This window comes from Equus asinus, chromosome 1 (genome assembly GCF_041296235.1).
Source record: "Equus asinus isolate D_3611 breed Donkey chromosome 1, EquAss-T2T_v2, whole genome shotgun sequence".
Lineage (NCBI taxonomy): Eukaryota > Metazoa > Chordata > Mammalia > Perissodactyla > Equidae > Equus > Equus asinus.
In genome coordinates, this window is record NC_091790.1 from 96,081,510 (window position 1) to 96,097,092 (window position 15,583).

Consider the following 15,583-nt stretch of genomic DNA (forward strand, 5'->3'; position numbering starts at 1 on the left):
GTATTTCCAGGTAAGCAGTCTAAGGCTGTAAATTATCCGTTAGAATCTGTATTGCAGGAGCAGTTTACTTTTGGTTTGTGGATGAGACCTGGATGTACCTATTTTTTGTTTCCAAATAGTTGTCTCGAAACCATCTATCAAAAAAAAAGTCTTAGAGGTTTAAAATGATTTATTTATTCATTTCAAGATTTTCTCTCCTACTCTTTCATGATTCTTATATTTTTCATGTTATTTTACTGGTGTAATATTTTTACAATATTACATTGTAATATCCTTCTTTGCTAGAATAAGCTTATTAGCATGCATTTTCTCTTCTAGGTGAACTCTCTAATCACTTCTAACACTATCTTCTAGCTAACTTTTATAAAAGCTGTGGAGGTTCTCTGTGTCTGTGTCATCCCTGGAGATAGATAAAACCTGAGAGAGTAACGTTATAGGGAAGACTTTGCTTTGGGGAGAGGAGTGAAGGGCAAGTGGCTAATCTAAGGAGGTGCAGGTATGTTGGCTCCTGTGCATTGAATAATCCAAGACCAGAATTCAGAACTTGAAGAGCAGATGCATATTCCTGAGGCTATCTTCCTTGATTTTTATGATTTTAAGTTGAATTGCTGGCCATGGAAACCCAATAATGCAAACTACATTCACAAGTAAGGACCAAAAACAGTCGTATTTGTTGGCCTTGGATTCCAGATCTGTGGTGAGCAGGATTTGCATTTTATCTTGACAAGATAAGAGAAGTCTGAACTAGTTATGGAGCAAATAGAGAACTACCATCTCCCTTCTCCTGGATGTGGCTCAGGGATGCTGCAGAAAAGCCAACATCCTCCTAGAAGCAGCTTCTGAGGTGCTCATTGCTCTCACAGGTGTCCAGTTATCTGCACTGTAGAGGATGAAAACAATTATCTTAGCCTTCAGAATGTTAAGAGCAGGTGCTACTGGTGCCTTGCCACCGAAAGGTCCAGAATGATAAACAGCTGCCTCAGATTTTGAGCAGCAACACCTCCTGACAAAGTGGCCTGCTAAGATATTTACTACAAAATGTAATCTTAGGTACCTGCATTAATCTACTTCCTGGACAGGGCTAATCCTTCCATTCATGTTTGGGTAAGAATCTTCCAGAGATGAAGATTTTTGTTTTGATTGGATCTTTTTACAAAATTGCTCTTTCTGAAAATAATTAAACCACAAAATCAGGTTCAGGTGAAGTCATTCCTTTTCCATGAAGGCGAGTTAGCTCCCCAGGACAGATGGAAGCACGCCTTCCTGTTTGTCCTGGCAGAAAGGCAGAGCAAAAAGTCTGCAGAGTCAACACCCAAGTCTGTGGAGTTGTCGCCTGAGGCAATACATGATCTCAAAACAAAAGTGGCTGATTTTGCCCTTTCGATGGGGTAAGCAGGGCCAGACTACCCCCAAAGGAGTTACACATTTGGTTGGAGTTCTGTGGGATCACTATCTCGTTCCGAATCTCTTGGGAGAAGGAGAAGGCAGGTAGAAACTCTGAGAAACACTTCTGAAAAGTCTTGAAACACAGGGAGGAATTTTTTTTCTATTTGTTTTGTCTTATAATAACTCAGTGAGGTTTATCCAATCTGTGGAGAAATGGAGTGGGGGAGGCACAATATCTAAATTCAGAAAGCCTGGATTCTAGTTCAAACTCTGTTGATTATTAGTTGTGTGACCTCAGATAAATACTTCACTTCCCCTAGCCTTAGTCTGCTTATTCATAAAATAGCAAGATATTTGTAAAATGCCTGCTATGGGGTTACATTATCAAATGAGCTAAAGTTTATGAAAGCACTTTGTAAACTCTAATAGACGTGTATACAAATATAAATTTTATGTATATACAAATATAACTACATTTGGGAAGCCAGAGGGATCCCACACAGCCACATACACACCTGAGTGATTCTGGAGCTGGTGCTCTGTTTGATCAAGGCCCAGCCAGGCCACATACTGACCCTCAAGTGGGCATGAGTGGTCATTCCTGCCTCATGACCCTCATGGAGCCTGGGGAATGCTTCTCTCTCAAAGAGAAATACTGGATCCAGGCAACGGATGGTTTTGTCCTTCTTTATGGTAGATGTTGTCCCCTATGTGATATTGTGCCCTATGTGCAAAGAAGAATGCCATTTTCTCTCCCAGTCACTCAATTTTCCCATTGACAACATATAGGTTTTTGACCGGATACTCTGTGATCATAAAATCTGTGATCTACTCTAGACAGTTATAATCCCTGCCTTAACATGGTCAAGACATGAAACCTCTAGGTAGACCTGGCATTCCTACTCTAAAGAGAAATCTTCTAAAATAAAACCCCTGCTACTGGTGGTTTCCAGGAAATCTTGGTTGCCATCATGGAATGGTGGCATTCCAGGACCAGGTCAGGTGAGTGACTGAGGCTGGGGTTCAAAACAATCTGCCTCAGGCAGAAAAGAGCCCCAGACCTCATCTGACTTCTACGGACAAACTCAGAACATGCCCAGGTCTTTTATTTCACCATTGCACCATGCACAGTGCCTCCTCCAGGCTGAGGTTTAGAAGTCTCAGTCAGAGGGCCAGCCTTCTTCAGTAGCTTACAGTTTCCTTCTCCTTCTTATTGAAGGGGTTATAGGGCTTTACAGTCGTGACCATTCGAGACAATGGTGCCTGGTGACGGAAGAGGTCAACTTCCATTTCTTTTCGTAAGACACTGTAACAGAGTGGAGGGGGAAAAAGGACACATAAAATAAGGATAAACACATAACCTCATTTATTTTCCAACTAATGATACACATGTACAGGAGACAGAAAGGGAGGGAGGGAGGGGGAACCCAGAAAGAGAGACTGAGAATGATTAATCGTGTGAATTGTTTCATTTATTTGCATTCAGGCTCATTTATCGCATTATGTACATTATATTGACATAAATTTCATTGATTGAAAATCTACTCTGTGCCTAGAATTACAGTAGGTGCTAAGAAGACAGAAAATACAGCTGAAAAGACTGGAGGCTGTAGAGAGGCAGCTGAATAACCAAATGGTTACCACCCAAAGTCTCTGTGTGGCGGGGCCCGGACATGAAGGAGCACAGAGGCAGAGTCATCTCTCTGGGCTGGGGAAGGACATCTGCCCAGAGCCTGTGTCAGGGAGGAGTTAGGGGTATAATGGTGAAAGCAAGATGGCGCAGGCAAAGGGAGGGGTGCAGGGAGACATAGAGGTGGGAGGGCACCAGGCGTGTTGGGGGAGCCCTGACAGGGAGAGTGCAAGAAGGGTGGGACTGGGACAGGCCATGTGCAGGGCTGAGAGCAGATTTTGCCCCACTAGTAGGGTTAAGCTGACTGCTCTCACAGGATGCCCTTAACCTGATGTGTCTTGGTTTGCTCATTTATCCAGTGGGAATAATATCCTACCAAGTTTTTTGTGAGAAATAAAAGAAAGAAAATAACCATGAAAGTGTAGAACACTATGCAAATAATGCTTTCCCAGCTGCATCTATGTCCAGAGGTGGCATCCCAGCATGGACACACGTCATGCCAACTGTGTTGAACAACCGCACACAGCCTGTAGCAATTTTACTGTGAATTTTGAATCACACACACACAATGCGATGTTTATATGTGGCAGAAGTGACAGAGCACACAGCAAGTGAATCTAAAGTGGCTTTTTTTTCATGCTATGATTATCATGAAGTCATAATTTTTTTATTATGTTGTGGGAAACAGTCATTGAAGTGAGAACTCAAGTGAAGTTTGCATTCTGGTGTGGGGGAATGCGCAAGAAACACTGGACTGTAATGGAAAACAGGAGTCATGAGAAGCACTTGTGCCTGCATTCCCTCACTCATGAATGTGTAGATTCACAACATCCCTTCTGATCCACCTCCTGCACTCCCCATCTCCTCACTTCAAATCCCTTCCAATAATCCCTTTCCTCACTAGTCTGCATCTCATCTCAATATCAGTCCTAAGGCACTGCTGGTGTCCTGTACACCTCGCTCAAAATGTGTTATGGATACCACATGGCCCTCAGACCCTTGGCACTGACATCCAAGGCCTGAACAACTTGACCTCAGACCACCACTGCAGCCTATCAACCACCAAGATCTGTGGCAAGTGCACTGTTCCCACTCTCACTTCGCATGAAGAGGATTCAACAGTCCCTTCTCTCCTGGTGGCCAGATCAGTGCAGGATCTGGCAGGCAGGAACCTCTCATTTCAACTGGTGGCATCAGAATTTAGACTGCTGGGGGTTGAAGAGAGAGAGGGCTGGAAGGACACCAAGAGTGGTTGTTTCCTTTTGAAAGAAGCTTAGAAGCGAAAAGAAAGAGAGGAGAGAAACCAGAGGGCAGCTCAGAGGCAAACACATTTGCTTTCTACATAGGGAGGCCCGCAGGCGTCTTCACATGCAAGCAGGCAGGTAGCGGGAGCTCAGAGGGAAGGATGAAACTTTTAGAACTTTTTAGAATCTTTTAGAAGAGTGAGAACTTACCTTTCCTGGAGAAAGGAAACAGAAGCAGCAGTGGAAGTGGGGATTCTGATGGGGAGCTGGGGGATGAAGGAGAGGGGGCCCTGGAGTACTTGGCTGGTCTGTCTGGTAAGCACAGTGAGAGGGACCTGGGGGAGGGAGTCGGGCTGCAGGCAGAGAGAAGTGTGAAGGTGGCCACCACGGGGAATGTACAGGCTCTTAATAGAAGAGGGATGTATCACACAGAAGCAGTGATGGTGAATATCAGAGCCTGAGATCCAGGAGTGCCCGGGGCATGCCAGTGTGAAGATGGCTTCTTAGAAACAACAGGAAAAATTGCATCAGATCAGACAGACATGATCAGGAGGAAGTTAGATCACTAAGTTCTCATGATACTCGTTAGAGAAAGACCTAGACTCCCACTTTCACTGGAAATATTTAGTAAAAAAACATTAAATATAGTCTCACAAAAAATCAGAGGCTCTGCTTCATGATGGTGCCCCCGATCGCTGGCCTTCCTGCTGCAGGGTGCCGTCCTTCTGTGAGCAGAGTGCTGTTTAAAATCTCAACGCCTCACTGTGCTTTCTCACTGCAGGGCCTCACTGCCCCTCAGATCCCATTGTTAGGGGTGAACGGAGGGGTGGAGATCTGGGCACCCGGCCCAACACAAGTCTATCCCTTATTTGTGGGTGACACTTTCCTGCCACTGTCTGTTTTTCCAGAGCCTATGTGCCCCTTGAGAATAAGAACCCCGGAGAAGCTACCTCAGAGGGTTCTCAGTCCCCACTCTGGGACAGCAGAAGATAGCTGTGTGTGCAGTGTGTGTGAGTAAGTGTGAGGGCTGCCCAGAAGTCGATAATGGGCATGAATCTGGACCTCAGCATGTGGCCAAAAGATTCAAGTTCTTTTCTCAGGTAGTAACAGTAGTAACAGCAATCACAGCAGTAACAGTAGTAATAGTAGCAGTAACAGTGGAGGATAGTTTTCCACTTAGAAATAAAGATGTCTCTGAGCAGCATTGGGAGTATTGGATAGCTAGATCACCCGGCTGTGGAAGACTGATGGACTAACAGGATGTCACGGATGAGGTCTGGGATCCTCGGGGTGAGAAGATGGATTGTGAATGAAAAAGCCGAGGGATCAGAAATGTCTGCATTTGCCCTGAGAAAACATCTTTGAGTTGGGGCTTCTCCTCAATCATTAACCATCCAGACACAGTATTATCCTACCTCTTTCTAGACAGTAAGTCTAAACAACAGATAGAAGGATGCATTTAATTTTGACATTGTTTCTTTAGGTCCTTCATATGAAATAAAATACATAAATTGTCTAAATGTCTACCAGTGCCGCCTTTGCAAATGGATTTGTGACATTTGAAAATGTGTCTTGAGAGAAAACTGATTGAACACAAAATATTGGCTTAGAAAGCCAATGACCTCCTTTTAAAATGTTTCTCATCAGATGGCCTAGAGATTCTAGACATTTCTCAAACCCAAAACTTAGATCAGCTGACGAAGCCCTCTGTCAGCAGGCGCCGTCCCTCTCCCTTTGTCATGGCCCGTGGAACTAGGCGTGTGGAATGATTCAGGGTTCTCTGTTCACTGCGGCCTTCCCCCGAGACTCCATGATCGCGTGATGAGGGGGGCTTCTTGCTGTGGGCTTCCTGCCCACACGCAGCCCCGCCCTCAAATATCTATGACACCAAGTCCCACTCCTCCAGGGGTCACCACATGAACCACTTCCTCTGCAAAGTCTCCTTTAGTGCCCCGACACAGATGCCCTGGTGTCTTGTGTATGCCTCGGTTTCCTTATCTGAAAATGGAAAAGCAAGAGTACCCTCCTCACAGGGTTACTGGGTTGGTGAAACGGGTTAGTGCATACAAAGTTCTTCCAGGGCCTGGCGTACAGGAAGCACTTGGCCATGTCAGCAACCGTTATCACGCTGACGCTTGTCATCCTCTACTATAGTTGTTTATTTCTTGCTCACTGCTAGACTGTGAGCCTCTTGAAAACTGGGTCCAAATCTTATGAATTCCTGGAGCACAGTAAACATTTGTTGACCCAATGAAAGAACAACAAACGTGTGAATGAAAGAGAGAAAGAACAGCTATGTGAACAGCAAACCATGGCCCGAGGATCCCTTCACAGTCGCTGCCTTTTGGAATGTTTAAGTCCTTTGGGGCAGGAGCGGGGACTCCATCTGAAGGTCACCTCCTCCAAAAGCCCTCCCTGACTATCTAGCTACAGCAGTGCCCTGCCCAGGCGCTCTGTACCACATCACCTTGCCTGTTCTTCACAGCGCCTATTATTCTCCAAAATCATTTTATTTCTTCTTTGCTGTTTGTCTTTCCCACCAGAATGTAAGCTCCTAAGAGCCGGGATCTTCTCTGTTCAGCTCTGTGTACTCAGTGCCTTGAACAGTGCCTGGCCTGGTGTGGATGCTCAATAAATGTTTGATAAACGAACGGATTCTCTACCAAAGGAGAAAGGCACCATTTTGGGGAGCACTGCCCTCTCTCTTCCCAGACACACACCAACCTACCAAGATAGTTTATCTTTTTGCACGGGGCCAGCATCTGGACCTGGTTAACACTGTATTTGCATTTTCAAAACTGTGTCATCTTATTTGCAAGGCCAGGACTTCTATCAAATGCTTTCAAATTTGAGTTATAATGAGCAATAATGTGCTGCTTCTCACTAGCAGCTTCAAATAATGGAGGCTGCAATAACCTTCCACCTAATAGCTCCTGTTTTCAATTTACAAAATGGTGTTTAAAAATATATATGACTTTCAACAGAATGTTGTCTTTTGTGAAAAATAAGGTGATTGTTCATAAGAAGTAAACCCATGTCTCACGTAGTATGTTCCACACATCCACACATGTTCTGATGACAATACAGAAGGCTGACATATGTGCAAAGCTGTGAGTCCAAGAGGCAAAGATGCTGCTCACCTCCTGTGCTTTAAATATCTTCATATGCTCCTTTTAGCAACATCAGTGGGAAAATGAACTCTTCTGTCTTTTTGGACTTGACACCCATTTTTTTAAACAATATAAATTTACTCCTAATATTTAATCATTCTTTAATGGAATAACCATAATAGGATCCCCCCCCCACACACACACACACTAATATCTGAGCATGTTGAGTAATAGGATTCATACTTACTGGTGCACTTCTGAATCTGGCGATGGGGTTGTTGATGGAATCTCAGAATTTGCTGGGTGGGTGGCTGTGAAATGAACCTTACCAGTGTATCCTGGAATATTTGTAGAGCTAAAGGAAAGAGGGAGAAGAAAGGAAATGAAAACACCGATTTGTGAAAGAGCACCCGAATATGAAAATATAAAGGATGTTGCAGTCTAATGGTTTTGTCCTGCGTGAGGTCTGGAAACCGGGCTGCCAAACAAGAAGGGGTGCAGGCAGGAAGCACAGTGATGCAGAGAGGTGCAGATAACAGCTCTACTCAGGACTGAAGAAACTTATTTCAAGTGCATGTTTTCCTATTATTTGAATTTGCATGCCTTTTACATACACGATTCCCCGCTGAGCTCTGTTTCCTAATGAAGGCAGACACTGACTCTTTACAGAACCCTAGGCCTCTGTTCCACACATAACTGTGATACTGATTCCGATATTAGTGGACACACAACTGTGTTTTTTAAATAATATTTCTTTCTTGTTACCATTAATGTATTGTATTACTAATTTCACATAATTTCCTAAAATTGCACACATTTAAACAAGTATTGGCTTGTTTAGTTCAATTCCACTTACTCCTCTGCTTCTCTCATTCTATTCCCACCAATGAGAGAGGAAAAAAGAAAAACACAAGAATGAGGAGGAGAGTTTTTCCATGTGGATATGAAATCCCTCTCTTGGCAAACAAAAATTCAAAAGAAATATTTTGATTGGTAGTTCAGAGGAGTGTGAAGAGTAACTACTATTTTTGCTATTTTCATAGTATACAAATGCTTTGCATGGATTATTTCCTGTGGGAGAGGTGAGGCTGGACCAGGGTCAGTCCTGTGTGCTGCTTAGGACATGTGGCCTTAACCTAAAGAGCTTGAGAAAATATAAGATTTAAACTTTATTTCAAAGATAAAGAATATACTATATGCAAATCATGAGGCCCACTCAACAAATACATCATCTTTGTGGAATTCAGCTCTTAGGATCCCTTCAGTGCCACAGCCTCAGCTTATTGTGCCTGCTTTGGTGGGAGGAAGAGAAACAATGCCATCATTACGTGCCCGTAGCAAGGAAAAGGTCAGACGTCAGTTTGCTACTTTCACTCACTCAGTGGTTGGCGCTTCCATCCCTGGGCCTTTCTCTGAGGGCATGACATCCCTTTGGCATGGTTCCTTATTCTAGTTGATGCACAGACCAAATGCAACATGGCAGTAACATCCACACCCTTGTCAAAGGTGAAGGAATGATTCCTCTGTGGATCTCTTGGTTATATCCATGTCCTTTCCACACAGCCAACAAGCCAAAGAAAACCTCCAGGAACCATTTACCTTAGGAGTAAGTTTTGAAATGTGGAGCTCCAGGGAGGTTGCTCCTCACAGTGTCAGGTGATGAGGCAGACAGAAGAGAAAGGTAGTGTGTGCTCAAGGGTTAGGACTCAACTTTGGACCCCAGGACTCTGCTCATCAGCCCTCAAATCTGGATGGTTGACGTAATCTCTCAGAGCCTTATTGCTTCAGCTATGAAAGGGGGTCTTAATACTAACCTCAAGGACATGCTTGAGAGTAAAGTGCAATTCTGCCTGTGAAAATGTCTCGTGGAAAAAAGGTAGTGGTTCGTATTGTAACCAGTTGGTGTCCTTCCATGCACTGATTATGTGTTGGTATCAGAATGTTAGAGAACAAAGTATGTATCAGGCAGGAATTGCACTAATAAACTTCATACGTCTCTTCCCAGTGCATCATTCTATGACTCTATAGGTGATGACTTCACGGCTGGCAGGCAATAAAATCAGGGTCACCTGACGCTAACAAAGTGAAGGGAGATTACATCAAGGGCAACAGCAGAACAAATAGTACAAGTTAACGGATCTCGTGAGACTAGGAAAATGAGGCAGCTAAACAGTAGGGGAAGCCCACCACACCGGGAGCGGGCCTCTCTTGCCAGCCTGACTCAACCCCTGAACCAACTCTGAGACTTTACTCAAGTGAGGAAAGCCCTCTGGGCCTCAGTTCAGTCAAGTGTAGCAGGGAGAGAACACCACCACCCTCGCAGGGGCCCTCCCGGGGTTAAGCGAATGTGAAAGCAGCCAGCAAATCTTTAGCACTGAGTAGGAGCTCAATTAATTTTAGTTGAAATGCGAGATTTTACAAAATAGGGGCCCAGTAGGTGGAGAATGCAAAGTTTTTCGAGCACGGGTGGCTGTAAAGATAAGACAGTGCTTTCCAAAGTTGTTGCCTACTGAAAATTCATGGGGATTTTTAAAAGGTACCCAAGCCTGACTCCTACCCCCAGATATTCTGATTTAATTGGTCAGCAGTGTGACCTGGGAATTGGGGTTTTCAAAGCCCTCCAGGTAATTCTAGTGTGCCACAAAGTTTGGAAGTCTCTGTCTTAGAGATCCATTTTCAGGTTTGTTGGAGGGACGTGGGTGAGTAAACTAGTGTTGCCAAATTCCAGGCAGTGCCATTTAGGATTTCTTGGAATTTTCTTGAAGGAGTGTAGCCGTATGTCAGTGAGGTAACAAAAAATGGGGCAAAATTATTCATGTGTATGTCTCTCCCCTAAACATTCACTGAAGCTTCCATGCATGTTACAAAGGAAATCCCCTTCCTCTGTGTGAGAGGTTTTTTCCACTGCCCCTAAAACACCTGCAGAATTAAAATGCCTCTAAAGTCATAGCCTTCCATTAGAGCAGTTAAGAAGTCAAAGATGGAAGCAAGCAATTTGTCAATCACAAGAAAGGCTGGATATGAAACATCATACAGCTATACGTGCCTTGTAGCATAGAGGTAATGGATGTTAAATGGTATTATTCATTACATTATAATAACGATGTTATATTGTATTACATCCTATCTAATAATAACAAACCATGAACAAGTACTGAATTAAAGATAAGATGCTTATGCTTGAGAATTCAGTTGCATAATAAACTGCCAACTATTTGAAAATGAAAGTCCTCGCCCAGGCTGCTTCTAAATCCATTCCATTTAGCCCTTTTGCAGGGGTATCACAAGCGGAGCTTTTCCATCTTAAGTGCAACAAGTTGGCCTTACATGAAGAAAGTAGCCTGTGGGGGGCAGCCTACAGACCTGCGGCTGAAAGCAGACATTATCTTTCAGATGGGGAAACAAAGGTATTGAAGATACTGAAACGGACAGACTTTAAAATAGATTTCAGATTAGTTGCATGTTCAAAGGCGACCTCCCTCATTTGAGGAGGGCAGACACAGGCAGGAGCCCATTTAAAAATGAGAGACGTTTTGATTTTTGTCTTTGCTCCATAGCGTCTAGTCCTTTGAACACCTTCTTTTCTACCCTGACTCCCAAAATAAGCCTGGTTTTGATCACTAATGGGTAAAGTTGAATAAATTATTGCCTAAGTTTACAACTAATTGGTTTTGTTCAACAAAGCATAATAAAATAGAAATTAAATAACTTTAGAAAATAAGAAAGTTTAGTAAATCAGTTAGCAAAAGGGAGCACAGATGGTGTGTAATTAAAAGCTGAATAGAAAATAAAGAAAAAGTGGAAAAAACTATGTTATAGGTAGAGTATATGTAATGTGTACGTGGATTAGAACTTCACTGTGCACATAGCCTCTCTCTCTGTACTATGGGCTACATCCCGGGCACCCTTTTATTTGCTTGCATGAATTGACTTATCTAATTCTCGCAATAACCTGTGTCATAGGTCTTATTATCATGCCCATTTTATAGGCGCAAGAACTGAGGCAGAGACAGTCTACATAACATGCCCAAAGCCAACCAAGCTGGCAAGTGGCAGAACTGACCCCCACTCAGAAGGCCTGGATGGGAAATGCCCCTTGTGCGCACACACTCAGGGCTTCCAGCCTAGCCGGGAGAGATTTGCTAGGTCAGAGCAGACAGCATTTATTCAGAGTGTGGGTATAAGTGCCGGTTCAAGTCAATTTGACCATCTTTTATTGAGAGCTATGCTGTGGGAGGTACAGATTTAGGCAGAAATCAAGCAGGCCTGGCTCCTGACAGCTTTCACATTAATAAGCAACTTCAAAGAAAATGTACGTCTAGAAGTTTAAAGAACCCAAATGGGGCAAACACCATCAATGCAAAGTAAGAGAGGGAGCGTGTAAGAGGAGTACAGAAAGAGGTGTGGGGTCACAGTGTCAGAGCAGCTGGCATTTAACTCTAGGGCTGCCCCTAACAGCCAAGTGACCTTAAACGCAGAATTGAAGTTTCTGAGCCACACTCTGCCCAAAGTCAGAGGGACTGTAGCTCCCTTGCAAAGGGCTAGGGCCAATGCTACCTGGGTACAGTGCTGGCATAGTGCAGGTGCGGTGGGAGGGGAAGCAGGACTGGGAGGGTGGGAAGAAAGCAGAGGGAGATGCAGCAGAGGGGCAAGGCTGGGCCTTCTGGGGTGACTGAGAGAAGAGGTCCTACAGGAAGCTCTGAGGGTGGGGCGCTGCTGGGAGGGAAAGCACGGAAGGCTGGTGAGCTTTGATTTGTTTGCTTTAATGTTCAATGAGAAATCCAAGTAAGATCAGAATCATTCTTGTCACTGGACTGTGTTTCTCTGAGTGTGATAAGATGCTGTAGCCCCCAGATTTGTTCAGGAATTATAGCTTTAATATTATCATCATCATCTAGTGGATAGACTTTCTCTTCCTGTGTTAGAAACTTCACCTCTTCCATTTAGAAGGGGATATAGAAATAACCCAAAGCCTTCATATTAGAGTGGGGCTGAAGCCCCAGGAAGCACTTAGTCACCAGAGGCAGAGGGCATGTCCCTGTGGGTTCAGGGCGAGTTTGCCTGGGGATTAGGAGACTGCTCTCTTAGCCACTCACGAAATGAGTGATCTGGGGCTCTTTATATCATTTGCTCTGCCCTCAGCCTCCTCATCTGTAAAATGGGGATGGAACCTGTTCCCGCACCTCTGGCCTCATCGCACTATTTTGAAAAACAAATGAGAGAGTAGATGTGAAAGTTCTCTGAAAAGGCAGAAGTGTCAGGCTAATGTAAGGAACTGCTATTCATAGCCTCATTCTTTAACCTGGGCTGTGGTAAGATTTTTTTTTTTTTAAGGTGCAACACACACTGGGGACTGGCAGGAAGGCCCCCCCTCCCTCCATCTCAGATCTTGACCAGCATCCGCCTGGGGGTCCATTTTGGACAATCACTCATTTTCACAAGTGCTTCATCACAGAGATGACTGAGTTAAAGTCACAGTAAATATGAAACCCTGTGAAGTACTGAAATAAAAGATGACAACCTAGTGGGAGACAGCACAGCGGAGGTGTCTGGCTGTTTGGGAAAACAGGCAAATGGTGTCTGGAAAGCACCAGGCTTGGGGTCAGAAGGCTCGGGCTCTCGGCCAGCTTCCACTTCAGTCTGCCCTGTCGCTCTGCGTGTGCCTCTCCTTCTCCGAGCCTCAGTTTCCTCGTTGGTAAAACAAGGAGCTGGACCAGGTGAGATGCACACACATAAGATCTCACAAAGTTCCAACAGTTAGTTCATCACAAAGGAAAACGCTCTTCCAGCAGCTCACTCCATTTTCTTAGGAAAGGGCAGGATTGTACGCTTTCAGACCCTGCTTTGCACAGATCTGCCGTTACATCTCATTCCATAGCCAGATGCTTTGCACAGATGACTCACGAATGCAAAGCATTTGAAACTACGTGGGAATACAAAATAATTACTAAGAGAACACAAACTTCTCTTCAACCTTGTTCATTAAACTCTTGCAAAGAATATGGCTCCTATATTCAAGAGAAGTATAGAAAATCAGATTTGGAAAGAAAAAGGGGGCATCTGTATATTAATTTTACCTTAACTTTTTGCTTGACACAGATTGTAAGTGAGAAGTGACTTTGTATCATTTTTTAAAAATTCCTAAGCAGTATCCTGATCCAGCTAACAATAAGTATTTGTTGAAGGTACAAACAAAAGCTGTTTCACTGTAGTTCAAGGATTCCTGTTGAACGCAATGGGTACTCCTCCTGGTAGGAACTAGTAGACTAGTTCCTAAACTGGTCACGTTAGAAGTTAGGAACTGCAGTGGAAACGGCATTAATATTTTGAGTTCCTTAACTTTAAATATTTTTTAGCAACTGGACTAGCCTACCAACTTAGAAAATATTTTAATTTTAATGACAAAACTTGTACAAGAATTCTGTTTTTAGGGATTTGTTCTACAGAAATGCATGTATAACTATGCAAAGATATATGTAGAGATTTTTTATTGCAGTATTGTTTACGACAGAAAAAAAATGTAGTAATTACTTGGCCTATGTAAACTATAATGTAGCCTTGTAGTGGAATATCATGCAGCCATTAAAATATTTTAATAGCCCTACATAGTGTCAGGAAAAATGTCTATTGCATTTTTAACCTTACACACACACCACCCCCCATATATGCATGCACGCGTAACAGTATACATGTACCTATACGATGCAGACATTCACGTGTGCTTGGAGAAAAAGACTAAAAAATAGATATTGGGATTGAAAATGGAAGAGATATTTTACTTTTTACACTTCAGAAATATTTGAATTATTTTCACAATGGGAAAAAAAGATGTTTGCTGAGCTTTAATGCTAGCGTTGAAGGTGAGCACAGGCATTGAGCACATACAGTGGTTCCACTGTAAACTTATACAAAAGTTCTAGAAAATGATTTAGCAATATGCACAAGAACATTTATATATTTTGACCCCATAATCCATTTGCAGGAATCTCCTTTAAGTAAATAATTCCAAATGATGAAAAACATTCATATAAAAAGTGTTTGATAGCATTATTTACCATAACAAAAAAATGGAAAGAATCTACATGGATAATCTAAATGAACTAGTCAATGACAGCACATCTACAAAAATAAAAATTATGATGAGTTTATGATAACATGTACCCATGATGATGTTGTAATATTCAGGTGGTAAAAATTATTTATGTGATACGAGCATAGTGATATAAATATACAAAAGCAACACTAAAAATGTATATAACAGATGGGAAGGTGCCAAAATCTTAATGATAGTTATGTTTTTGTGGGAGAGTTTGGTTATGTTCTTATTGTGATTAATTTTTCTGTACTTTTTTCTATAGTAATCAGATTCATTTCTACAATTAAAAAAAACCCCTATTCTTTAGACTCTTAGTACAATCACTACCAATATAAAAAATACTGGGCGTGTCAGATGACTTGGTGACCAGAAAACAAAACCAATTAATGAGGGAAATTTGAAAAACATTCACCTTTTTAGGGAAATTGTGATTCCAACAACGGAACGGTCTGAACTCAAGAGTCAGTGGCCTTGACTCTGTCTGAAATATGGCTTCTTATTGAAGGGGCAGGAACAGTACGGCTCCCCAGCATGATTAAGTATCATGAATTATGAGAAGAACCCTCAAACAATGTCATATAGATATTTCTTTTTAAGAAAGTTTAAGATGAGAAACTAAAAGAAGAGCTATATTTGCTTTAGAATATGACGATACTCTATTCCCTACTTAGCACAAAGGTAGTAAGTTTAAGTGTTTCTGGCTTTTGGACTTTATGCAAATAACATCATATTGTATTGCTTTTTAGTTCAATGAAGTGTAGAAATGACATAATATTTTGTTTCGAGATTTAAGTATATGTAATAAAACTATAAAGCAAAGCAAGCAAAGGACAGGTACAAAGTCTGAAGGTGATGACCTCTGGGTTGGGGAGGGGAATCCAAGGATGAGGCTGGGAGGAGCTCACAGGTGGCTTAAGAGTTAATTTTAGTAAAATATTGTTTTTTTAGCTTGGCAGGGGACACACCGGCATTTATTCATTATTTTACTTTATGTGTTGCGTATGACTACATCTTTCTCATAATAAAAGTGGGAGGCATTTCTTTGTGTTAGAAGTTTAAGATTATACTAAAAATTGAAACCTAATCAAAAGGAGAAACTTTGCAGCCTTGGAGGCCC

General features: G+C 42.6%; 1 protein-coding gene across 1 annotated transcript in view; it reads right to left on the reverse strand.

Annotated features, from left to right (window-relative positions):
* Positions 1-2,462: 2,462 nt before the first annotated feature.
* SPMIP7 (sperm microtubule inner protein 7) overlaps positions 2,463-15,583 on the reverse strand; it is a 52,803-nt gene continuing 39,682 nt past the window's right edge. The window contains exons 8-9 of the mRNA XM_014828404.3: positions 7,618-7,725; positions 2,463-2,692 (exon numbers count right to left, since the gene is read on the reverse strand). Coding sequence (XP_014683890.3) covers positions 2,569-2,692; positions 7,618-7,725 — 232 coding nt within the window. The 3' untranslated portion in view covers positions 2,463-2,568. The remainder of the gene's footprint in view (positions 2,693-7,617; positions 7,726-15,583) is intronic.